Below are 26,276 nucleotides of genomic sequence, written 5' to 3'. Positions count from 1 at the left end.
CGGGGTCCGGAGCAGGATACCATGGTATTGGTGGGCAGCGGAGCTGCCGGGTTGCGAGTCATGACACTAGCGGAGGTTGCTGGTGGAGCAGTCAGAGTGTCCAGGCGAGAATTGACATTCCGCAGGTGACTCAGGATGGACTCCTGTTGGGACCTCTGACGGGACAGTTCATGACAAAGGTCCGAGAGCGAGGGAGCTTGGGTGCCACCGGGTTCCATGGCCCGAGCAAACTGTAACGGGTCTGGGAGGCGGAACCTCTGAGCAACTTATACAAGGGGGCGGTCCTTGTAAGGAAGCGGGTGGCGACCAGGGAAGACAGGCAGGTAGTCACAGCAGGTGACCGGGACAGTCTCTGGGTAAACGGGCAGGAGGTCACAGCAAGTGACCGGGGCAGTCTCTGGGTGAACGGGCAGGAGGTCACGGCAAGTGACCGGGACAGTCTCTGGGTGAACGGGCAGGAGGTCACGGCAAGTGACCGGGGCAGTCTCTGGGTGAACGGGCAGGAGGTCACGGCAAGTGACCGGGACAGTCTCTGGGTAAACTGTAGGTACGACCTGTGACGGCTGAGCCTCCAGGTAGGCTAGCAGGCAGATGGCAGATGTGTGCTCCCAGGTGAGCAGGCGAGAGTCTCTGGATAAGCAGGTGGTCACAGCATGTGACGGCGGAGCCTCCAGGTAGGCTAACCGGCAGGTAGCAGATGAGCGCTCCCAGGTGAGCGGGCAAGAGTCTCTGGACTGGCAGGTGGTCACAGCACGTGACGGCGGAGCCTCCAGGTAGGCTAGCAGACAGGTAGCAGATGAGCGCTCCCAGGTGAGCGGGCAAGAGTCTTTGAACTGGCAGGTGGTCACAGCACGTGACGGCGGAGCCTCCAGGTAGGCTAGCAGACAGGTAGCAGGTGGGTGCTCCCAGGTAAGCGGGCAAGCTGGTCCATAGACAGACTGACAGGTGTCGGAAGGCAGACCGTCGGACCTCAGGCTAGCAAGCAGGTAAGCGGATAACAGGCAGGAATCAGACAGCAATCTGGCAGGAAACTGGCAGGTAACTGGCAGGTAACTGGAAACGGGACCTGAGGGCTGAAGCAGAGAAGTGAACAGTGCAACAACATTGCTCGGGCACCTCCATTTTGGAGGAGGTGCCTTATATATGGTGAAGTCCTCCGGCCATTGGCCGGGGACTCCTTAGGGCGGCGCGCGCGGCCCCTTTAAGAGGGGGGGAGCGCGCGCGCCCTAAGCACCGTGGCCGGGAAGGAGCGCGCGCTGCCAGCAGAGCGGGAGGAGGACGCCGGGCTTGGAGCGGAGAGGTGAGGGGAACAGCGTCCCTGCCTAGCAGAGGGCAGGGACGCCGACGCTACACATTGTCTAACATCAGACCGAATTTGATTGTGGAGTCCACACTATTGTCAACTGATCACAATTCTGACTGTTTAATCAGTCAGGCAAATAATTCTGTTATTACAAACACATTCAGTGTTATCATACCTCTAATCACTATTAAGGGGTTCTATAGTGAAAACATTGTGGTTATGTAATTCCCACAGTATGCACCACAGTCCTCAGTATGATACTATGGAGTAATCACAGACATGTCATTAGCCCTTTGGCCATACGATTCTTTTAAGATAATCCATATTGACAAAGCACTGGGTCTATTTTATCATACCCTAAAAACGTTTCACTTTTTCAGGAATAGTTCTTGATACACCCCGGCTAGAAACCAGTGCTGAGGCTAATACCTTCAGTTGCTATCATGCATTGGTGTCCAGCCTAGATCTTCCTGTTTTGGATTCTAACACCCAAGGTGGTCTAACTGTATGATTAGTAAAGCCCTACGCGCTTCATCATCTTTGTGTCTGACTGCTGTGATCATCAGGGGCTAGCACTCTTTTATTTTTCTGATAGCGTAACATACTGGTCACTGATAAACAAATTGACTGCACCGTATTGAAGGGAGGATGGATGGGGTCATGTATCGCGACATTTTGGCTAAGAACCTTCTTCCCTTAGTAAGAACATTGAAGATGGGTCGTGGCAGGGTCTTCCAGAATGACAATGAACCGAAACACAAAGCCAACTAAAGGCCCTGTCACACATAACGAGATCGCTAGCGAGATCGTTACTACGTCACGGTTTTGAGATCGCTGGAGAGATCGTTGGGGAGCCGTCAAACATGTTGAACTTGCCAACGATTTTGGCCGCCCCAGCGATCTAACTAACGATCTCGTTGGTCGCTGGGGCGCTTTCACACAGCAGCTATTTCAATGATCCACACCTTGAAAGGGACTGTACTGTGTCACCAAGGCGTGCATAAAATTACCTTTCCGCGCCCACTCATCTCCGATTGGTGGACGCTACTGCGTTCTGATTGACGGCAGGTTTAAAATAAGGCGACGTTGCAGCAATTCCGTTCCTTTGTTCTTATCTGCGCTCTGCTTTCGGATCGTAGAAGTGTTCTCCGGGCAAGATTCGTCCATCTGGGATTTGTTGAAGCCTTGTCAGCGTCCTGATTTTTGGATCCTAGTAGCGTTCTACAGCTGTGATTCCATTCATTTGTGGATTTTCTTCAGCTGTGACTCAACATCGATTTTTGGGTTCTTCAGGCAGCTATATTGCTTTGTTTACACGGTAAGTTATTTTAGTGGATTTTTGCCACACCCACCAAGTATACATTTGCTTATGCATTGGAGGCCATTTTTAAGGGGGTCAACAAATGGTGTGCAGTATTTTTTACTATGTTTTAAAATGTTTCATGTATGCTCACTGTATGCTATCCTTTTTCAGATGGCTTTCAAAAGTGAAGAGTTTGTGAGGGAAATGATTGACCTCTACCGCTCCCTGCCGTGCCTTTGGCAAATAAAATCAACAGACTACTGCAATAGAGAGAAAAAGAGGGAGGCATACCAGCAATTGATTGCCCTCTTTAAAAGGCATGGCCCCAACGAGAAGGTGGATGAAGAGCTGGTGAAGAGAAAGATCCAGGGTCTACGCACCGTATATAAGAAAGAACTCAACCGGGTGGAGAAGTCAAAGAAGTCGGGTACCGGCACAGATGAGGTTTATGTGCCGACATTATGGTATTATGACTTGCTTGCCTTCACCCGTGACCAGGAGCTACCTCGGCGAATGGCGTGTACGATGCGGCCGACCCCGGAAGAAGACCCCGACATCCGGACTGACTCCCCTGTTGAAGATGTAAGTACCTTCTTTGCTTCCCTGTAAATAGCATTTATACTTTCAATGTACATGCCATAGTTTAGCCGCCCCTCATATTTGTTTTTTAGTGCACGTGTACCCATGCTGGTCATAACATACCTGCTGGATGTTGTAACCAAATCTTAACTTTAATTTTGTGTTTCCACAGCACCATCGGCAAGATGACGACATCCCGGCTACGGAACGTGGTATGGAGGAGGCGAGTGTGCTGTCAAGGAATGAGGAACCTATGGCATCGGCGAATGAAGACCCTATGGCCTCTACAAGTGAAGACCTTGTGCCTCGGCGACAAAGAAATTCAAGAAAAAGAAAGGCCAGCTTGCCGCCATCGCCAGATCTAATATCTCTGGAGAACAAGATTCTACTGCTGCAGACCCAGGCCAAGCGGGACAGCTTTGCAACATTTGCTGGCGAGAGACTACAGAGGCTGGATGACTGACAGAGGCCGCACGCAGAAAGGGTCATGTTTGAGACTTTAAATAAAGCGGCAGCCGGTGAACTTAATGAAACTTCTACTGTACATACTCTGATCGACCCTGGCCCTTTTCAACAACATTCTTGGACCCATATGCCAGACCCACTTCGCAGAACACCAGTGCAGAGGATACGGCATCCACAAAACTGTAGTGATGTTTCCTTTCAATTTTTGTTATCATTTTGTAAATATTGTTAATTTAATACTTATTTAAATTATTAAAATTGTTCACATTTTTGTTTGTTTATAAAAAAATGTTTTATTGTCCTCTTTTTTAACTTTACCCCTGCCCTCCGATCTCCCCCTGATTGAAATAAAAATGTTTTTTTGTTGTCTTATTTTCTGCTTTACCTCTTCCCGAGGGTGGGACCCCTCACCCCTGCCCTCCGATCCCTTCCCAATCTCCATTACCTCCCCTCCATTCCCTACCCTCTATTCCCATCCCTGCTCTCCGCTGGTGATCACCTCTTCCCCTTCTCCTTTTCCGGCTCCAGGCTTCATCACCTGTCTTCTGTCTTCTCCCTGTGTCCTCTGGTCTTCTTCACAGCTGGTCTTCTTCCCCTCCTCTTCCTACTTCCCTTGTTTTAGTCTTGGGGTCATAGTCATGGTGCACTGTATGGCAATGATCTGCCATACCATGCACCATGAGTCTGACTCTGATTATAGGTTGTATATACTAGATTCTTGATAGGGCATTGATCCAGGGAACTAGTCTGATTGCCGTATGTGGAGTCAGGAAGGAATTTTTTTTCCCCGAAACGGAGCATGGTTTTTTTTTGCCTTCCTCTGGATCAACATGTTAGGTCTTCCTTCAACTTTTCATACTATGTTCCTATTCTTTCCTATTCTTTCCTCTTCTCTCTTCTTCTTGAATTAGCTGGCATCTGTGAAAGCCGACTTCAGACGGCTTTCCTGCCCCCACACAACATCAGCTGATAACCTCAATTAGCAGGCGGCTATGAAACCCGACTTCAGACGGCTTTCCTGCCCCCACACAACTTCAGCTGATAACATCAATTAGCAGGAAAGTGTGAATGCCGACTTTGGAGTCGGCTTTCCTGCCCCCGCACTGCTCGTCAGGCAGTATCACACAGGATAGGATTAGATACACAACTCGTCAGGCAGTATCACACAGGATAGGATTAGATACACAACTCTTCAGGCAGTATCACAAAGAATAGGATTAGATACACAACTCTTCAGGCAGTATCACAAAGAATAGGATTAGATACACTGCTCAGCAGACAGTATCACACAGGATAGGATTAGATACACAACTCGTCAGGCAGTATCACACAGGATAGGATTAGATACACAACTCTTCAGGCAGTATCACAAAGAATAGGATTAGATACACAACTCGTCAGGCAGAATCACACAGGATAGGATTAGATACACAACTCTTCAGGCAGTATCACAAAGAATAGGATTAGATACACAGCTCAGCAGACAGTATCACACAGGATAGGATTAGATACACAACTCGTCAGGCAGAATCACACAGGATAGGATTAGATACACAACTCTTCAGGCAGTATCACAAAGAATAGGATTAGATACACAGCTCAGCAGACAGTATCACACAGGATATGATTAGATACACAACTCGTCAGGCAGTATCACACAGGATAGGATTAGATACACAACTCTTCAGGCAGTATCACAAAGAATAGGATTAGATACACAGCTCAGCAGACAGTGTCACACAGGATAGGATTAGATACACAACTCGTCAGGCAGTATCACACAGGATAGGATTAGATACACAACTCTTCAGGCAGTATCACAAAGAATATGATTAGATACACAACTCTTCAGGCAGTATCACAAAGAATATGATTAGATACACAACTCTTCAGGCAGTATCACAAAGAATAGGATTAGATACACAACTCAGCAGACAGTATTCGGAGTTGGCTTTCCTGCCCCCGCACAACATCAGCTGATAACCTCAATTAGCCCACAGGCACAGACCCCGTAAGTATCACGGCTCTTTCCAGCAGCCGCGGACATCAGCGCTGTAGTGCAGTGTATTGGCGCGGAGACCGGCTCTCTGCACAGCAACACCAGTGCCAGCCGCCGGCCTATCAGAGGCCAGCAGCTGACATATGCGCATGGCAGTGACATCATACGCCGCTGCGCTGGGATGCAGATGTCAGCTGCTGGCCTCTGATAGGCCGGCGGCTGGCACTGGTGTTGCTGTGCAGAGAGCCGGTCTCTGCGCGGCAATACACTGCACTACAGCGCTGATGTCGGCGGCTGCTGGAAAGAGCCGCGATACTTACGGGGTCTGTGCATGCGGGCCGCATGAAGCAGCCGGAGGGTCCGCATGCGGCCCGCGGGACACGTGTTTGAGACCTCTGATCTATACAGATGCATACATATAATGGGTGTGAGTGATGAAACATCTTGTTTGTTTGTAACAAAGTGTAGACAACAGTGGATATAAACTTTAACTTTTTTTTATAAAAATAGAAAAAATATAACAACAAACCAAAAAATATCAACAACATAAAAAAAAAAATTTATTGGCTGCCGCGACGCTCTTGGGCTGCCACAAATCTTGCCAGCATCACTCCGTGCTGGTGGATCTCTTCACTCAGTCTCCGTTGTGACGCCAGGAGATCGTGTAATGTTGGGATTTCTACAGAGGTAATTGTTAAACTTAAGTCCAATAATTCTGTACATTCATCAAATTAAGGCTATGTGCCCACGATGCACCACACCCGGGTACCATCCGCACATTAGAACGCACTAATTACGCAAGTACAGATGCAGTATTGCGGAATTGACGCATTATAATGCAAGTCAATGGCGGCGCAAAAAAAAACCCTTCTGCAAAATAATTGGTAGTGGTTCGTTTTTTTCCGCAATGATAATCTGCAGCGGAAATTTCTGCAGCATGTGCATAGCACATACGGATTATCATTGGGGAACATGACAGACCTTCTACCATGCGCTTTTAATGCGTTTCCACAGCTGCAAAAACGCTGCAGAAACGCCTTAAAAAACGCATCGTGGGCACACAGCCTATCAGGTACATGTTTGTTATTTAACACTTACGGTTTTCGATTTGCTCGGGTGATGACGAGCTGATGGACAACCCGGATCCCCTGGCATCACCGGCTAGGGAAAGACACAACACTTCATAGTACATGACAGCCCTATACTTTCCAAGTTGTATGGACCGTATTTTATGTGAAAGCATTACCGTAAGATGAAGCTGCACCTATATCACGGAGTGATGCTGGCGAACCTGTGGATGAGTGCTGCTGGGGCTCCGGGGCTGCAGGTGACTCCCTCTGGGGCTCTGGGGCTGCAGGTGCTGGAAAACAAATAACATTAGATACCTAAGGTAATTGCAGTTGTAACTAACGTGCTGCTATATATTGTGCTAACGTATTTTAAAACCACTCACCACGATGGGGCAAAGTCTGTGACCGGATGCTGACGATACGGTCGGCAGACCTATACTTCAGGTCCGCCAGCTTTTTTCTGATTTGGGGTGCAGAGCGCTGCACCCCAAATCTCCGGACCAGGCCCCGACCGATCCTCTGCAGCACCTACCGTTTATGGAGCACTGGATGTTCAGAGTGCACATGGCACTCATAATCCAGTGCATCCAGCTGCTCCACAAGGTAGCGCACCCCAGCATCACCCCAAGGAGATGCCCTCACCCTGGATGCCATATTGCTATTAATGAGCTAGGCCGCAACTACGTCGTTAGACCCACCCACGACGCATCAACGTCGGTAACCACGCCCACGACGCATCAACGTCGCCCATATAGAGCGCGCGGTTTATTAGAGAACGCTACTGTGACCTGAATATTAGCATCTGTCAGACTGGAGACGCTGTATTGATAATGCGTCATCTGTAGAACGCAGCAGCATCTCCAGTCTGACGGTCACACAGGAACACTGGTGTCTAGGTGGTTTTAAGTAGAAATATGTATCTATATTTTTATATAGGTATGTATACTTTTGTGTCTGTGAGTATGTGTGTGTATATCTAGTTATCTGTATATAAGTGTGGATATGGGTGTAGATTTTTATGTATCTGAATATGTATGTGTATATGGATGTATATGTATACATATGAGTACAACAGTGGCGTAAAGCCATTGGTGGCAGGCCACATAACTGCTATGGGGCCCGTGGCCGTAGGGGGCCCGTGAGCCAGCGGACCCCATAGCAGTCTCCCCCATTCTGTACCCCACGCTCCGCTGTTTGATTGCCGCCGCCGCCCACTGCCACTGTGTTCAGACATGGCCGCGCCTTTAATTGTGCTTGTGTCGGCCCTGCTGCGGCATTACTACAAGACACAGCCGCACAGCACACTACACGCAGCCATTACTGAGTACAGTGCCGGTGGGTGGCGGTTAATCAAACAGCGGCAACACTGCTACGATGCACCACGCTGTGTCAGACAGTGGAGCTGCCAGCTGCTGTCATGAGAGAGACAGGCTGCAGAGACTGAAGCAGCGGGGAATAAGGAGTGGTAAGTATGTATTTATATATTTTTGTAAATCAGTCAGTACTGATAATACTGGAGGACTGGGGCTGCCTTTTACCCTATGGGGGGCTGCATTATACTGTGTGGAGGACCACAGCGAGTGCATTATGTATATGTATGCATATGTATATGCTCTCCCATCCTGGCATACAGGGCTGTGGAGTCGGTAAGCCAAACCGACTCCTCAATTTCCATGACTCCGACTCCACGACTCCAACTCCCTCATACATGGCTCATGTGATACATTAGGGTCATTACACTGTGCATGTGGAGGCTAAAAAGGAGGAATTTACCATCGGGGTATCATACTGTGTTAAGGGGGACACTTTTGTTGGCATCTCATTTTTATGGGGCTATGAAAGAGGAATCTAGGAGTTCAGAAAGGAAGAAAGTTGCTATGCAAAGGCTGGAAGGTTGTGAGATCTGCTCTTCTGTGTCCCCAACAATTATTTACTTTTTTTTTTTTGTGGGGGGGTCCCAATTATAACTTCTGCTATGGGCTCCCATGATTCCTATGTACGCCCCTGGAGTAGTACACGTATGTATATATGGGCCCTTACTACTGAAACAATGAGAAACAAAGCTTTTGCAAAGTTAAACACAGTTTATTACACAAATCAATACAAAACTGAAAGTAGTGTATAATTGTCAGTAGTTGCCCACTATAAGTTCTGATGCTGCCAAGTAACAGCACCAGGACCGTTAAAATACTGGCAGTAGTTGTCGCGGCTGGTCTTCGCATCATGGGTGTTTCTGCCATATCCCACTGTTTGAAGGCCTACAATTGCAGGATCGTTTGAACGCCATTCTCCGAGCTCCACTTCCCCATTGGCTAGGTCCACAGAGTCCACGAAGCCAGGCGGACAGTACGTAATTGCATTACGTCGACGAAGAAAGTTGTGAAGCGTGCAACAGGCCAAAACAACAGAGGCTATTGATGTAATCTTCATGTTAATTGGCGTGTGAAAAACTCTGAAGCGGTTGGCCATGATACCGAAGGCATTTTCGACAACACGACGTGCCCTTGACAAACAATAATTGAAAATTCTTCTTTCCTGGGTAAGACTTTTTTGGGGGAACGGTTTAATAAGATTGGGATGAAGTGGGAAGGCTTCATCGCCGACAAAAACAAAATTAAGGTTACCTGTAGTCTCTGAGTTGGGAGGCAAGTGTAGGTCACAGTTGTCCAATCGCTCTCCAAAAAGTGTGTGCTCTAAAACACCTCCATCAGAAACCCTGCCATTCATGCCAACATCTACATTTATAAATTTGTAATTGGCGTTAACAAGGGCCATCATGATGATGCTGAAATAGCCCTTATAATTATAAAAATAGGATCCGCTATTTGGTGGCTGTGTGATTCGGACATGTTTCCCGTCCAAAGCCCCACCACAGTTAGGGAACTGCCACAGCTGCTCAAAATCAGAGGCAATCTTTTTCCATTCCTCCTCCGTGTTGGGAAACTGTATGTAACTACGTAGACTGTGGTAAATTGCATTACATGTCTCCGTAATTAGAACACTGAGCATGGGCCTTGAAATGGCTGCAGAAAAATGCAAGTCTTTGAGTGAGCGTCCGGTGGCCAGGAATCTCAGTGTGACTGCCAATCTTTCATCTGCCGGAATGGCAGCACGCATCGCTGTATCCTTCCGTTGAATACGTGGCGTAACTCGTTCCAGTAACTCTTTAAATGATTCCTCTGACATCCTCAGATAGTTGCGGAAATCATGAGGATTCTTCTCCTGAAGCTATATTACAAGTTGCATGTGGGACAATTCAGACCTCTTCTGCAGCCACTCTCTGGTCCACATTCGACGCTTTCGTTTGGAACGGCTCTGTAGCTCTCGTGCCTCATCTTGACGCCGAGCTTCCTCAACCAGCAATGCAGCAACCACAATAGCCCACTGCCTGTCGTCCATAATGTGCAAACTGCAAACATAACATGAAAAGATGAGAACACTTTCAACAAAACAATTAACACAAGTATTGAAACTGTACATAAAAAATATCATGGAAAACCATGTTCCATTCTGTTAGTGAGCATGACGGAAAACGTGCTGTGTGGGTGCGTGTGCACGAGACCCCTAAAATATCTGTCCATGCAAAAGCATATATATATATATACAGATAGAAGCCAAGCCCTCCCTCCCTGAAGAGCAAAGATAGCAGATAATTGGTAAATGTGCGATAAATGGATCTAAAATAGAAACGCATTTGAGACCTCAAACAATACCTACCTCGCTAAAGATGCCTGATTTGTTCAAAGCGGAGTCACAGCTGGAGAACGCTACAATGATGCGCAAAAATCAGCACTAGTCCAATGAACGGATATTAACAGCCCGGAGAACTCTGCTAGGATCTGCAATCAAGCACGAGGTCAGAAACAAAGGACGGAATCGCTATTCTGTTGCCTTCTGTATGCGCGGCCGGAAATGAGAATGCTGTAGCGACCACCAATCGGGGACGAGGGGCGCGGAAAAGTCCAATTTATGCACGCCTACTTGTCTCTGCTCTGAATCGCTGACGAGGTCGTTGGCTAGGTGTCAAATACAGCGATGCACACTGCCCAGCGGGAGTGCAACGACCCAGGAATGGTCCAGGAAGCTTTGTAATGATCAACGATCTCACAGCAGGGGCCTGATCGTTGCTACCGGTCAAACGTAGCGAGATCGCTAGCGATGTCGCTATTGCGTCACAAAACCCGTGACGTATCAACGATCTCGCTAGCGATCTCGATATGTGTGACAGGGCCTTAAGACAACTAATGAGTGGCTCCATAAAAAGCATTTCAAGGTGCTGGGGTGGCCTAGCCAGTCTCCAGACCTGAACCCAATAGATAATCTTTGAAAGGAGGTGAAACTCGATGTTGCCCAGCGACAGCTCTGAAACCTGAAAGATCTGGAGAAGACCTGTATGGAGGAGTGGGCCAAAATCCCTGCTCCACTGTGTGCAAACTTGGTCAAGAACTACAGGAAACATCTGACCTCTGTAACTGCAAACAAAGGTTTCTGTATCAAATATTAAGTTCTATTTTTCTATTGTATCAAATACTTATTTCATGCAATAAAATGCTAATTAATTATGCAAAACTCATGCAATGTGATTTTCTGGATTCACAGTTGAAATGTACGTACAAGAAAAATTACAGACCTCGCCATTTTTTGTAGATGGGAAAACTTGCATAATCGGCAGTCAATCAAATTTTTATTTTCCCCATTGCATCTATCTATTTAACAATCTATCGAAGTGGAAAAAAATGTTGGTACCCTTCTGTTAAAGTAAGAAAAACCCACAATGGTCACTGAAATACTGCTAATCAACAAACGAAAATCAGACATTGCTTTAAAATTGTGGTTCAACAGAACAAGAAAATAAAAACTAATGAAAGTGGTCTGAACAAAACTGATGGTACCCTTAACTTAATATTTTGATGCACAAACTTTTGAGGTAATAACTGTACTCAAACTATTATTGTAACCCTCAATGAGACTTCTGCACCTGTCCACATGCATTTTTGTCCAATCCTAATGAGCAAACTGCTCCAGCTGTATCAGTTGTGAACAGTGCCTTCTCCAGACTGCATGACTCCAGACTTCCTCCTTCCACAGATGTTCAATAGGATTTAGTTCAAGGCTTATACAGTAGAAGCCACTTCAGAACAGTGCAATGATATGCTCTTAGCCATTCTTGTTTGTTTAAAGCTGTGTGTTTTCGGTCACTATCCTGTAGGAGGACTCATGATGACCTGTGACTCAGAACCAGCGTTCTGACACTGAGCAACACATTTCGCTTCAGAATGGTTTGATAGTCTTGAGATTTCACTGCATCCTGCAGAGAGTCAAAATATACTGTGCCAGATCCAGTAAAGGTGCCTCAAAACATAACTAAGCCTCCTTTATTTTTCACAGTAGGTACAATGTCCTTTTCTTTATATTCTCCATTGTTTTCATCTGTGTACATAGACCTGGTGTGATAGTGACAGATGGTGCATTCTTATTCCTCCTCTGCTGTCTTCTATGCAGTCTACTTTGGCTAAGATAGTGACGGATGGTGCATTCTTATATTAGTTCTTATACAAGGTTCTTTGAGCATGGAGATCACCTCTAATCTGTTTGAAAATTGTTCTCTTGTGGTCACATCCAGCGATGCTGGCTACAGTCCCATATACCTTAAGCTTTTGAATAATATGTGCAACTGTAGTAAGAGGACCATCAAGCTGTTTGAAGATGGACTTATAGCGTTATTAACCTGCCCGATGCCCGCACATAGCTGAGCGCTGCGGGGAAAAAATAAACTTTATTCTCCCTTGCAGTGTTCTGGTTTCAGTCACGGGGCGGCTCAGGTTCAGTCACTGACTGGTGGCTCTAACTACGCCCTCAGTCCTGACTGACACTGGCTTGGCCGTGGGTGCAGCTACCACCGCCATTCTCTATGCTATGAGCAGTGACTGAACCTGCACAGTCACCTCCCCCGTGACTGTGACATGAACGTTGCCGGGTAAAATAATGTTCACTTTCTCCCCGCAGTGTTCGGCTACGTGTGGGCCCTGGGCAAGTTAATAATAGTGTTGAGCCACCCCCGTAGTGTTCGAGTTCGGTTCGGTTCGTCGAACACCCGTGTGTTCGCCGAACTGTTCGTCGAACTGTTCGTCGAACACCTTCGAACACCGTTAAAACCAATGGCAGGCAAACAAAAACACATAGAAACACATAGAAAACACCTTCAAAGGTGTCCAAAAGCTGACAAACTGCTCAGAAGACACAACTAACACATGGAAAAGTGACAAGTACATATAGTCATGCGAAAAGAAAAGAGGTGGAGGAGTAAAAGGAGGGGGAGACACAGATATAGGCATGTCATGCCCTTCTAAAATCCAAAAAGTCAGAAGCCAGTCCGTTCCTGCCCGTGCCACCTCCGTGTCGCCGGGTTTGTGCCAGAGCCGCGGTGGACCCTGACGGCCAGCCCCCCTCTCCCAATACTGGTGCCTGTCCGCTGGTGGGTGGAGCGAGCCCCCCTGTGGTGGAGGCAGCTCTAAGCTTTTTAATTTAAATTGTCTCTCTAATTTGAATGAATACACTTTAAATCCTTTTACAAGGATCTATTGGAGGGCAAGTCTCATGCCAGCAGCTGCGTAATTCCAGCTCCAGTAGCGTCCACTAAAGCTGCTGCAGTTAAAAAGCTTTTATAAGGATCGAGCTCGGCTGTCCACCGCAAGGCATCCTACCGCCATTCCCAGCCCCTATGCCTTGGGGTGCCTCCTGATGCTATTCACTGAGTATCCCGTGGTCCCGAAGCATTTCCTTTGAAAAAATTAAGTGTCCAAACTACAGGTGGTGTAGCTTGCTTAACAGCCGGGATAATCCGCTGACTAGCAGACACTGCTACTAGGCACAAAGTATTTCCTGGGCTAGATACAGTTAAAAATTTGTAATTAGATACTCTCGTTGGATGCTGAGAAAGCATTCCATAGAGTCTCCTGGCACGCCATATATTATTCTCTTAAAAAGCTTGGGGTAGGGGACTAGGGGACCCTTTTATAGCCAAAATCACAGCCCTGTATCGCAATACGTCACCTAGGCAGAAGATAAATGGAACTGTAGCACCATGAGGGCTTAGTTGCTACAAAGGTATTGCACCTCACCCAGAGGTGTGATATCTCACTCTCAGGTAAGGATGGAGTGTGGATCAGGACCCGACACCTGCATGCATTACACCACATTGCCGTGGGGCAGGGCGACCAATATGCCCCTGAGATGGGCACGACAGTCCCTGTCCCTGGCTGGAGTGGGAGGAGTGAACACTGAGGAAGGGGAACCCTGTAGTGCAGGAGCAGGGAGGAAGCAGTTCCTGGGTGCATTGAGAAGGGAGTATAAATAGTGGGCACCATCTTAGTTCAGTTCAGAGAAGTCTGAGCTGAAGTGACAGGGAGCAGGGGCTCTGCATGAGCTCTGCTCCGGAGGCGGGCCTAGTAACAGAGGCCCAGGCCTGGAAGAGGGAGAAGGAAGGAAGAAGAGTGGAGAAGGCTTCAGGAACGAGGAATGAAGGGATCCCAGGGGTGCGGACGGGCGAGTCGCCACCGCACGCCCGAATCCACCTGCGTGGAGGGGTCAGGCCAAAGGGGGAGACCGGTCCCCGAAACTAGTGGAGGCGGGAAACGACCCTCAGCTAGAAACCGGAGGCTGTTACATTTTATGTGGCGCAGCCCCTCGCTACACCCGCTAGGAAGGCACCACATAGGGTCAGGGAAACTGGCGCCAAGTTTACCAAGAGGAGGCCCGAGGCAGCCAGACAGAAGGGTTGGTAAGAAAGGCCAGACAAAGGACACACAAAGGGGGTAGTGTGAAGCGCTCCAAAGTTATCTGGGAGTTGTCTGAGCCCCTCACCTGGTGAGCACAGTACGACGTGGGCAGCCGTTACCTGCAGAAGTTGTCTGGATAATAAGAACTGTGAGTTAAGGCCCTGGACTGCATCACTGACTCCGTGTCGTTACTGCTGCTGCCCTGCACCATCACCCCCATCCTCCACATACACTGCCCTGAGGCTATACTCCTCCCGTGGGGAGTTATGCTACGCTCTGCTGCATCCACAACACCAGCCTCAGCGGTCTGCCCTGAAGCGGCGGTTCACTCTGACCGCAATCCACGGGTGGCATAGTCGGACATTTAAACATCAAAACCACATAAATAGTTCCGCCACTGGTTTGACCGCCCTGAGCCACGGAACCGGGTCGCCACCACGGAGACTACAACCACCAGCATCCACCAAAAAGGGTCCGGCTCCGGGTGTCCCAAGGCCCAGGAGAAGCGTCAGAACATTTTCATCACCTTTCATAATCACCAATGGGACAAGGCAGGGATGTCCTCTGTCCCCTCTCTACATCCTAGTGACGGAGCACCTACTCTCATCAATTCGCCATAACCCCAATATTAGGTGGATTGAGGTGGGAGGCACCGAGTACAAGTGCTCTCTATTTGCTGATGATGTCCTAGTATATATCACTCAATCACATATATCCATCCCTGCTGTTATGGCTGAAATAAATCACTTTGTTACATGGTCAAATTTTAAAATCAATGCAGCGAAGTCTGAGGCCCTCGATGTCTCCCTCCCCAAATCCATACCGGATTCCATTAAGTCCAATTTTCCCTTTGCCTGGCCCTCACAGGGTATCAAATACTTAGGAATTCCTATTCATAGAGACCTCTCCCGTCTATGTTATCTTAATTTTGGGCCCTTTATTGAACAACTCCATACAGACCACGGTTGGCAAGTTAGAACTGTAAGATTCACTACGTGAACCACTGGTGTTTTGTGGAAAAGCACATGTAAACTATGTTCCAAATTATTATGCAAAAAGTGTTTAGGAGTGATAAGGGAAGAATTTGTTTGTTTGTCAGTTAAACTCATTGAGGGTGATGTGTGTCAGGGCTCTTTATATCACTGTAAGCAATTGCAGACACCTGTGCTAATTAGTTTGGCAGGTGTGTCCAATGAAAGGCAAGACTACTTAAGAAGGCTGTCCCACATTATTAAGCAGCCTACATTTTCTGCCAAAATGGGAAAGAAAAAGGATGTGTCGGCTGCTGAGAAGCAACAAATTGTGGAGTGTTTAGGTCAAGGCATGACTACAATCAACATTGTGCGATGATCAGGATGAAGTGTCTTGGCAATCAAGAAGTATGTAGCTGATTCACAGTACACACGTGTGCGTGCTGATAAGGGCAAATTGAGGACTCTTTCCTACAGGCAATTACGTCAGGTTGAAAGAGCAGCGGCAAAAAAGCCTTGTCATAGCAGTAGACAAGTTTTTGAAGCTGATGTGCCTCCAACTTCCCCCGAACAACAACATGCAGGGTCCTTCAGAGGTTTGCAGCTGTGCATACGCCATCCTGTCGACCTCCTCTATCCACTTCACACAAGCAGAAACGGCTCCAGTGGGCCAAACATTACATGAAGACTGATTTCAAAACTGTTTTGTTCACGGATGAGTGCCGTGCAACGTTCGATGGTCCAGATGGATGGAGTGGAGGATGGCTGGTTGATGGACACCCCACGCAAACACGGCTACAGCGCCAACAAGGAGGAGGTGGAGTAATGCTTTGGGCTGGAATCAAGGGGAGAGAGATTGTCAGCCCCTTTAGGATCCCTGAAGGGGTAAAGATGAACTCCATAATGTATGTGGAGTTTCTCAAACAGCACTTCCTGCCATGGTTCAAGAAGAAGAACCGTGTATTCCACAGCAAGATAATTTTTATGCATGATAATGCACCGTCTCATGCTGCACATAGCACATCTGCATCTCTTGCTGATATGGACATAAAAGGGGACAAACTTATGGTGTGACCCCCATGCTCCCCTGACCTCTACCCCATTCAGAACCTCTGGAGCATCATCAAAAGGAGTGTCTATGATGGCGGGAGGCAGTTCACATCTAAGCAACAGCTCTGGGAGAGTATTCTGTCCTCATGCAAAATAATTGAAGCAGAAACCATCCAAAACCTGACAAATTCAATGGACGAGAGAGTTCAGAAGCTCCTTTCGAACAAGGGGTCCTAGGTGCGAATGTAACATCACCTAGAATAAAGTTTTGAGCTGAAAACTGTTTGATTTCAGTTTCTAATAACCTGCTAATGCTTATAATTTCAAAAATGACCATTTTTTTGGTCTTTATTAAAATGAAAAGGTTGATCGAAGAGTGTGGGGGATCTAAGAGTGTGGCAACCCAGTAGTCAGGATTACTTCGAATTCTGACAATCTTAGGGTCATGTTGCAGGTAGTGCAGCAAGAAGGCACTTATGTGTCTTGCGCATCTCGGAGCCCCAAAATTATTTTCCGGGCTAGATGCAGCTAAAAATTATTATCAATTTTAAATCTGGTGGAGCTTAGTATAGATGGCCTAATAGAACCAGTACTGCACACTGCTACAAAGCCCAAATTATTTTCCAGCCAAGATACAGATAAACATGATTAGTAATTTTAAATCTGGTGGAGCTTAGTATAGATGGCCTAATAGAATCAGTGCTGCACACTGCTACAAAGCCCAAATTATTTTCCAGCCAAGATACAGATAAACATGATTAGTAATTTTAAATCTGGTGGAGCTTAGTATAGATGGCCTAATAGAATCAGTACTGCACACTGCTACAAAGCTCAAATTATTTTCCAGCCAAGATACAGATAAACATGATTAGTAATTTTAAATCTGGTGGAGCTTAGTATAGATGGCCTAATAGAATCAGTGCTGCACACTGCTACAAAGCCCAAATTATTTTCCAGCCAAGATACAGATAAACATGATTAGTAATTTTAAATCTGGTGGAGCTTAGTATAGATGGCCTAATAGAATCAGTATTGCACACTGCTACAAAGCCCAAATTATTTTCCAGCCAAGATACAGATAAACATGATTAGTAATTTGAAAGCTTAAAACGGTTGGTGAGGTGATTTTAACCAATCATCAAGCTTTTACTCTCCCCAGGATGACACAGGGGTAGAAAAGTCATTTCGGATCCATGATTTGTTCATCTTTATGAACGTGAGTCTGTCTACATTATCAGTGGAGAGCCACGTGCGCTTATCTGTCAGCACACCACCAGCAGCGCTGAACACACGTTCAGACAGAACGCTGGCTGCGGGGCATGACTAGATCTCCAAGGCGTAAGTGGCTAGCTCCGGCCATTTATCCAAATTGGAAGCCCAAAAAGAGCAAGGGTCCAGTGACACAGTCATGGCTTCAATGTTTACTCCTGTACCATCGTCTGTAGGCGTTGACTATGTGTCAGACTTCTTGTCTCCTGTGGCCTTGCAAAGGATGGGCTAAAAAAGTGGTGAAATGATTCCGCAAAATTGATGTTACCAGCAGATACTGTGTTTCTGTTACGGTTTGAGTGCTGAACACTCGACGGTCCCACGGTTGGCAAGTTGGAACTGTGAGATTCAGTACGTGCACCACTGGTGTTTTGTGGAAAAGCACATGTAAGATTCTGCAACAGTCTCTGCTGATACTCCTGCATGCGTGCATCCCTTTCTATGGCAGGAATAATTTCTGCAAATTTACTTTTGTACCGGGGATCTAACAGTGTGGCAACCCAGTAGTCAGGATTATTTCTAATTTTCGCAATTCGAGGGTCATGTTGCAGGTAGTGCAGCAAGAAGGCACTCATGTGTCTTGCGCATCCAGGAGTACCAAGTCCCTGTTGTGTTGGTGGCGAGGAAACAATCATGCTTCCTTCCTCTGTCCTCTCCCCCCAACCTCGCACAAGAGAAATGTGATCAAGGTCTCCCTCATCTGATGAGTCTTCCATCAGTTCGTCCTCCACTTCTTTCTGGGCTCCTGCACCTTCCTCACTAGTTAGGCTGCTACCATGCGCCCTGGTAAAACCATCTCCCCCACCCTCACAAGCCTGCCGCCTTGGTGCTGCCGACCATCTGGACCTTGCATATGTTAGCCCTTCCGCATACAACTCCTCCTCCTCTACTTCCTCCACCTCCTCTTGTGCCACCACCTGACTCCGAATTCTGTTTAACATGTGCTCCAGCATGTAAATCACCGGAATAGTCATGCTGATAATGGCAACGTCAGCACTAAACATCTTCGTCGCCATTTCAAAACTGTGCAGAAGGGTGCATAGGTCCCTGATCTGAGACCACTCCTCCAGCGTTATTTGCCCCACCTCTGGATCTCGTTGGCCCAGGCAATACGTCAGAACGTATTGCACCAGGGCTTGTCGGTGCTGCCACAGTCGCTGCAACATGTGCAGAGTTGAATTCCACCGGGTAGGCACATCGCATTTTAGCCGGTGAAGTGGCAGGCCCAACGACTTCTGTAAAGATGTAAGTCGCTGAGCTGCGGGATGCGAACGGCGAAAGTGAGCACACAGCGACCGTGCCCTCTGCAAAAGGCCATCTAGTCCGGGATAGTGGGCTAAAAATTGCTGGACAGCCAGGTTCAACACGTGAGCCATACAAGGCACGTGTGTGACATTGCCCCGGCAAAGCGCCGCACCCAGGTTTGCAGCATTGTCGCACACGGTCTTCCCTGGTTTCAGGTCCAGTGGAGACAACCGTTCATGAAATTGGTTCTCCAGAGCTGACCACAACTCCACAGCTGTGTGACTCACATTTCCCAGACATTTCAAAGTAAAAACCGCCTGATGACGTTGAGCCCTACTGCCAGCATAGTAAGGAGGTGTGCAGGATCCCTTCTGCGCAGTTAGAAAGCTTGTGGCATGACCAGACAGGCTTTGGGTGCAGGTGGAGGACCGAGAGGAGGTTGAGGAGGCAGAAGCAGTGGAGGAACTTTGAGATAAAGAGGATTGACGCACAACTCGAGGGGATGGCAAGACTTGGACAACAGCCCCTTGTCCTGCTGTCATTATAGTTACCCAGTGCCCAGTCAGCGACATGTAACGCCCCTGTCCATGCCTACTCGCCCAAGTGTCTGTGGTGAAATGCACCCTGTCACACACAGAGTTTCTCAAAGAAGCGGTGATGTTGTGTGCGACATGCTGGTGGAGCGCAGGCACACCTTTCTTTGAGAAGTAGTGCCGACTGGGCATCTGGTACTGGGGCACTGCGACGGACATAAGGTCTCGAAAATCCTCTGTGTCCACCAGGCGGAAAGGCAGCATTTCTGTAGCCAAGAGCTTGCCGATGGTGAAATTTAACCTCTTAGCTTTCTCATGGCTAGGAGGAAATGGTCTTTTACTTGTCCACATCTGAGGGACCGAGGGCTGGCTATTGTGCTTAGACGGGGTTTATAAGGGTGTCCCCGGCAAACTGCCGGTCTGTGAGGAAGATGCAGGCGGACATGTTAGGTTGCCTTGATCCAAAGGTGGTGCTATCGATGTCGGACAGCGCTCAACACCAGCTGGTGTTACCACCTCCAAAGAAAATGATGACCTGCCAATCACGCTGGCTGTTGCGGGTAAAGAGGTGGCAGGTCTGCGTCCCAAAACAGGTGTGACTGCTGTCCCCCCAGTCACAGAGGATGAAGAGGCCGCGGATGCACAAGATATGGCAGACGGTGGTTGGCCCGGCCGGCTAGGCCGCATTGTAGCACAGTGAGCTTCCCACTGCAACTTATGCTTCATGTCCATGTGCCGGTTCATGCATGAATTACTCAAACTATGTATTTTTTGGCCTTTACTTAGCTTTTGCTGACAAATGTTACAGATAACACGAGTTGGGTCATCTTTATCGATCTGAAAAAATGCCCAGGCTATGCAAGGCTTAGCACCCATGCGACCTGAAGAGCCACCACGACTTGTGGTGAGAGGCAGAGTTGTGTTTGAGGATGCAGTTGTTGACGTGCTTCCAGTACTACGTCTCTGTCCAGGAAGGCGCAACCTGACTGCCTCGTCACTAGCATTCTCCTCCACCTCCTCTGCTGACCTCATCTCTTGGCTGACTGTGGGTTGACAGTAAGTGGGATCTCCAACCTCATCATCATCACCCTGTGCGTTATCACACCCGTCGTTCTCAGAGCCAACCTGTTCCTGCCCTGACAAAAAACTAAAGTTGTCTCTCCAATCAGGTATTTGAGTCTCATCATCGTCTTCCTCATTGTCTCCAACAGGAGTTACAGTTTGGGAATGAGGGTCTACATTATGGTCAGAACCTTCAGCATCTGGTCCTGGATCCGACTCATAAAGATTCTGGGCATCAGTGCAGATCATTTCCTCGTCTGGATTCACAGAAGTGCTGGAGCCGACCTCTGATTCCCAGGCTATAGTATGAGTAAACAGCTCTGCAGACTCAACCATCTGTTCTACCTCATACTCAGACGGGCAGCTGGAGATTTGGGAGCTGTGAGGAAGCAAGTGCGATTGGGGTGACACCTTTGAGGACTGGAGTGTTTGTGATGTTGAAGTTGATGTGGAGGAGAGCCCACTTAAAGGAGCACTTGATATCCGTTGAAGCACCTGCTGTTTTTGTGCCTCATCTGGAATTTGTAGCGATTGGCGTGGCCATAAGAAAGGGATCTTATCACATTGTCCGCTAAAAGAAGTAGACATTTTAGTTTGGCTGGAAGATGGTCTTTCTTCTGCAGATGTTACTGTTGCTTTAACACCTACCCCACGGACACAACCTTTTATCCCCTTCCCAACACGCTTATTCCCCTTTCCACCAGCAGCAGGCCTTTTTCCACTCATTTTGGTGGTTAACTAATTCACAACTCTGGAGTTGTTTGCACAAAAAAACAATGGATGGGAACCGAGCAGAGCTGAGTGGCCAAACTATGGTATTAGGCCAAAACTATTGGCAGAGTTAGAGGCAGAAAAAAATTATATTCAATTTGCAACCTGATGGAGGTTAGTATAGATGGACTAATAGACCAAGTCCCACACACTGCTAGAAGCCCAAATATTTTTTCAGAGCTAGATGCAGAAAAAAATTATATTCAATTTGCAACCTGATGGAGGTCTGTATAGATGGACTAATAGACCAAGTCCCACACACTGCTAGAAGCCCAAATATTTTTTCAGAGCTAGATGCAGAAAAAAATTATATTCAATTTGCAACCTGGTGGAGGTCAGTATAAATGGACTAATAGAACAAGTCCCACACACTGCTAGAAGCCCAAATATTTTTTCAGAGCTAGATGAAGAAAAAAATTAATTTTAATTTGCAACCTGATGGAGGTCAGTATAGATGGACTAATAGAACAAGTCCCACACACTGCTAGAAGCCCAAATATTTTTTCAGGGCTAGATGCAGAAAAAAATAATATTCAATTTGCAACCTGATGGAGGTCAGTATAGATGGACTAATAGAACAAGTCCCACACACTGCTAGAAGCCCAAATATTTTTTCAGGGCTAGATGCAGAAAAAAATTATATTCAATTTGCAACCTGATGGAGGTCAGTATAGATGGACTAATAGAACAAGTCCCACACACTACTAGAAGCCCAAATATTTTTTCAGGGCTAGATGCAGAAAAAAATTATTTTTAATTTGCAACCTGATGGAGGTCAGTATAGATGGACTAATAGATCAAGTCCCACACACTGCTAGAAGCCCAAATATTTTTTCAGAGCTAGATGCAGAAAAAAATTATATTCAATTTGCAACCTGATGGAGGTCAGTATAGATGGACTAATAGACCAAGTCCCACACACTGCTGGAAGCCCAAATATTTTTTCAGAGCTAGATGCAGAAAAAAATTATATTCAATTTGCAACCTGATGGAGGTCAGTATAGATGGACTAATAGAATGATGCTATGCCCAAAAGGTTTTACTTCACTAGGGGCAGTAAAAAAATTGGTATTCTATACACAGGTGGTGTAGCTTGCAACACAGATATTCTACTCCACTGACTAACACACTCTGCAATAGGCCAAAATTGATTAGCTTTGATAGATTTAGCCAAATGCTGTGAAAAAAACTTGCACAGCACTGGCACAGACCTGCCTGGCAAAAACTGATAGGAACTGATGTAACTTAGTCCTGAAAAGGACTGCAATTACAATTAGTCTTTACTCCCAAGCTATCTATTTAAGAGCACAGATCTGCCTGATAAAAGTCGTAGGAAATGCTGTAACCTAGTCCTTAAAAGGACTGCAATCACAACTATTCCCTACTCCCAAGCTATCTGTAGATTTGTGCGAAAATTGGCTTTAAATTAACAAGGTATAGCGCACACAGCAACAGCGGTGCTGTCTAGCACGCAGCTGCAGCAGTGAGAAAATGGTGGCGACGGGGAAAATGGCTGGGTCTTATAGGGCAAGGACATGTGACATACACTGCCAATGACACATGCCCTTGCTTGTGTGAAAAAAAGCAGTTCGCTCCTGTGATGAACCCGTAGCCGCCATCTTGGTAATGATAAATCATATCCAGGGATGGCCACACTTCAGCAGCCCCCACCCTTGGGACCTTCTGTTAAAACGTCAACTAGATAGTTTCCCCCCATCCAGGCTCCTGTAAGATAAGAAGCCCCAGGGCCTACTTAACACTTGAATGCTAGGAGCTTCAAAGACTTCGAGAGGAAACACAGCTAGCAGGGGGGGTGCTTCGTCCATCTGTAACTCGGACCATTTGTCCCATAGGACTAGTTTCTTCGTCTGTCACAAGCATGGAGGCATAAGATATAGAAACATGAATAGTACACGCATGTTGCGTGGGATGGGCCAATAAAAAATATCACGGCGTCCCGGAGCCATTGCGCACACAAGCCTCCGCGGTAGACGTTTGTACGTGCTCTGTAAGCCAAGATATAGCACTGAGCCATTCCTGAGGACCGTATGGTATCATAATTGATATCAAAAGGTCGGTTACGGCAGCCCGAATCCATGGGAACCCCTGGGGATATCCTGAGACCTTCCCAGAAGAAGTTATTGGGCTCCTTAGAATTTGGGCTTCTGATCGAAGTTAGACCTGAGGGTGGAGACTGAGCCAGCTGACCTCACCAGCAGTGGGCGGGACGGGGCAGGTAAGATAGCAGGACAGACAAGAGATCCCTCAGTCTTGACCCGAGAGTGGGGTGCTGAACATCTGAGCACCAGCTGAGGCCACCAAGGGGAGGAGCAGTTTGACCATGCGGTGGTAGGCCTCAGCCTGTAACAAAGGACCGTGCCTGCGACCGCAGAATCCTCTCCCTGCGTCACAAGAAAATCCAGAAACCGGTAACTGATATGCTGTGGTGATTCTGTGTGTTGTATTCCATTGTTGTATAGTTTAGCCTGACCTTATACCTGTGTATATTTAGTTGTATATCGTGTATCTAGTGTATTATTATAATCAATTACCTCAAGTAATTGTGGGCCTGCCTTTTATTCTGCATAACGAACGCACGTCCGTGTGAGCTCGGCTCAAGCCAAAAACGCTGCCCAGGGTTGGTTCCTGACCCGATATAGGCCCATTCACGGACTGGGCGTATATCTAAAATGGGGACTGGTGGCAGCATACCAACTGGGGATTGGGGAAGGCTGGTAGTGACGGTCAGGGGTTCAGATATATATATTCCTGGCGCGGCCAAGGAAGATATATATACCGCCCTCACTACAGAGGGCCCCGATACCCAGTAGGTTACAGGACAGTCTCCCTGGCGACCGCTTATCCTAGGTGCAGTTCCTTGACTGACCTGAGGCTAAGAGGGCACTAGCAAGTTATGCTGTGTAGTGACGTTACGGTTTAGTGACGTTGAAGGGATAACACTCTACCGTGTTCCCTGCGCTGGTTGCAGCTACCTGGCACTACTTTCTCTAGGTGCAGTACCTTGACTGACCTGAGAGGTAAAGGGGCGCCAGAGAGCTGCACCCACCGGCCGGCTTTCATCACATTGGTGGCAGCGGTGGGATTGCAGAATAATAGTGTTGTGGGACCCCTACTCCCAGGCACTAAAGACTGCCAGTGGTAACTTCCACTGCTGGAGTCTTAAGGTCAGCCCAACGTTAGACGGTCAGGCTAAAAGTATAACAAGGTGTGTGCAAACTCAGGGTTGCAGCGGTGTCGGTTACCAAGATGGCAGACGGCACCAGGAGCAAGACCCTGCAGGAGGCTAATGCTACGGTCCGTGTGGCAGGAGGGGAGGACAATGTTACGCATGGCAAGGAGGAGTCCAGCCCGGGCACCTCAGGGAGCCAGTCCCCAGTATACGGTCGCACAGTGGGCTGCCCACCACCTACCCAGCCCAGCCTGTCCAGATCACAAGCCCTTCTACAAGCGGCTATGGCAAGTCTCCAGTCTCATGGTGATGCCGTCTACAAAACCCTCCTGGCAGCATCAGAGAAGGCAGTGGAGGAGGAGCGTGCAGAGCGGGCTGCGGAGCGTGCAGAGCGAGCTGCGGAGCGCCAGCACCAACTGGACCTGGCCCAGCGGGGGCTTCCGCTAGAGCAACCAACCCATCAGGAGACCAAGTCGTCCAAAGTCCGAGCTGAGGACTTCCCTCTACTGGAGAAGGATGGGGACCTGGACTCCTTTCTGGTGGCATTTGAAAGGACCTGTCTTCAGCACCATCTGGCCCGGGATCAGTGGGCCAGATACCTGACCCCCCGTTTGAGGGGTAGGTCCCTGGATGCCTTGGGGGACTTACCTGCCGGGGAGGTACAGGACTACGACTGCATCAAGCGGGCCCTGATCCGGCAGTACAACCTCACTCCCGAGTCGTACCGCCAGTAGTTCCGGAGCCTGCTGCGTGGCCCCAAGGACACCTGGACCGATCATATGCGGGTGCTGTTGAGAGCCGCAGAGCACTGGACCTCGGGTCTAGCGCTTACTACCCGCCAGGAGGTCCAGGAACTGTTCGTCACGGAGCAGTTCTTGTGGAACTGCCCAGAGGACCTCCGACAGTTCCTCCGTGACCGAAAACCAACAGGGGCTTCTGCTACAGCCGCCCTGGCAGACGAGTATGCCAATAACAAGGCGCCTGAGCTGAAGAAGTCTGCCAGCAGCACCTGGAGAGGGGGTAAGCCCAATCATGCCCCTGTTTCCCCGGCCCCTAGAAAACAAGGGGTGTATTCCCCTGTTGCCCTCTCCAGGCAAGGACCAGACGTAAGACGTTGTCATCTATGCAACAAACCAGGACACTTTAGGGCTGAGTGTCCCCAGCGCCAAAAGACCCCATCCCAGTCCCAGAGAGCGCCCAATGTTTTGTGTGTGGGAGGGGGTGGTGGTAGGTCCCTGGACAACATCCAACCCGTCACCATAGGCCGTTCTGCGGTCATGGGACTGCGGGACACTGGCGCTGAACGAACACTGGTACGGCCTGAGGTGGTGTCCCCCCAGGAGTTGGTACCAGGAAAGACTCTTTCCGTCTCCGGGGTTGGAGGCGTGGAGCCGGCACTTCCCGTTGCCATGGTGTATTTGGACTGGGGTGCCGGGAGGGGGATGCGGGAGGTGGGAGTAACGCCAAATATTCCCGCAAATGTTTTATTAGGGACCGACTTGGGGCGTCTAGTATCGCAGTATGTACCCTCTGAACCCCCAAGTTTGGCCCCCCAAGAGTGTATTGATTTGTCTGCTGCTAATGCCAACCATGTTGTATGTAGTGTGCGTCCTGCTGAGGAGGAGGGAGTGAAACCTGAGGGTAACACCTGCACAGACACAACATAAACAGGGTTAGTGAGAGCAGGT

At 48.1% G+C, this 26,276-nt stretch overlaps 1 protein-coding gene across 1 annotated transcript in view; it reads left to right on the top strand.

The window, feature by feature from the left end:
• Positions 1 to 2,695: 2,695 nt before the first annotated feature.
• The window catches only part of LOC141167210 (uncharacterized), an 87,639-nt gene continuing 64,058 nt past the window's right edge, over positions 2,696 to 26,276 (top strand). Inside the window, exons 1-2 of the mRNA XM_073654658.1 lie at positions 2,696 to 3,188; positions 3,358 to 3,494. Coding sequence (XP_073510759.1) covers positions 2,739 to 3,188; positions 3,358 to 3,494 — 587 coding nt within the window. The 5' untranslated portion in view covers positions 2,696 to 2,738. The remainder of the gene's footprint in view (positions 3,189 to 3,357; positions 3,495 to 26,276) is intronic.

Source organism: Phyllobates terribilis, unplaced genomic scaffold, assembly GCF_046119375.1.
Source record: "Phyllobates terribilis strain yellow unplaced genomic scaffold, ASM4611937v1 Scaffold_11__3_contigs__length_659146591, whole genome shotgun sequence".
NCBI lineage: Eukaryota > Metazoa > Chordata > Amphibia > Anura > Dendrobatidae > Phyllobates > Phyllobates terribilis.
The sequence above is the reverse complement of the archived record's forward strand: the minus strand, read 5'-3'. Positions and strand labels throughout refer to the sequence as shown.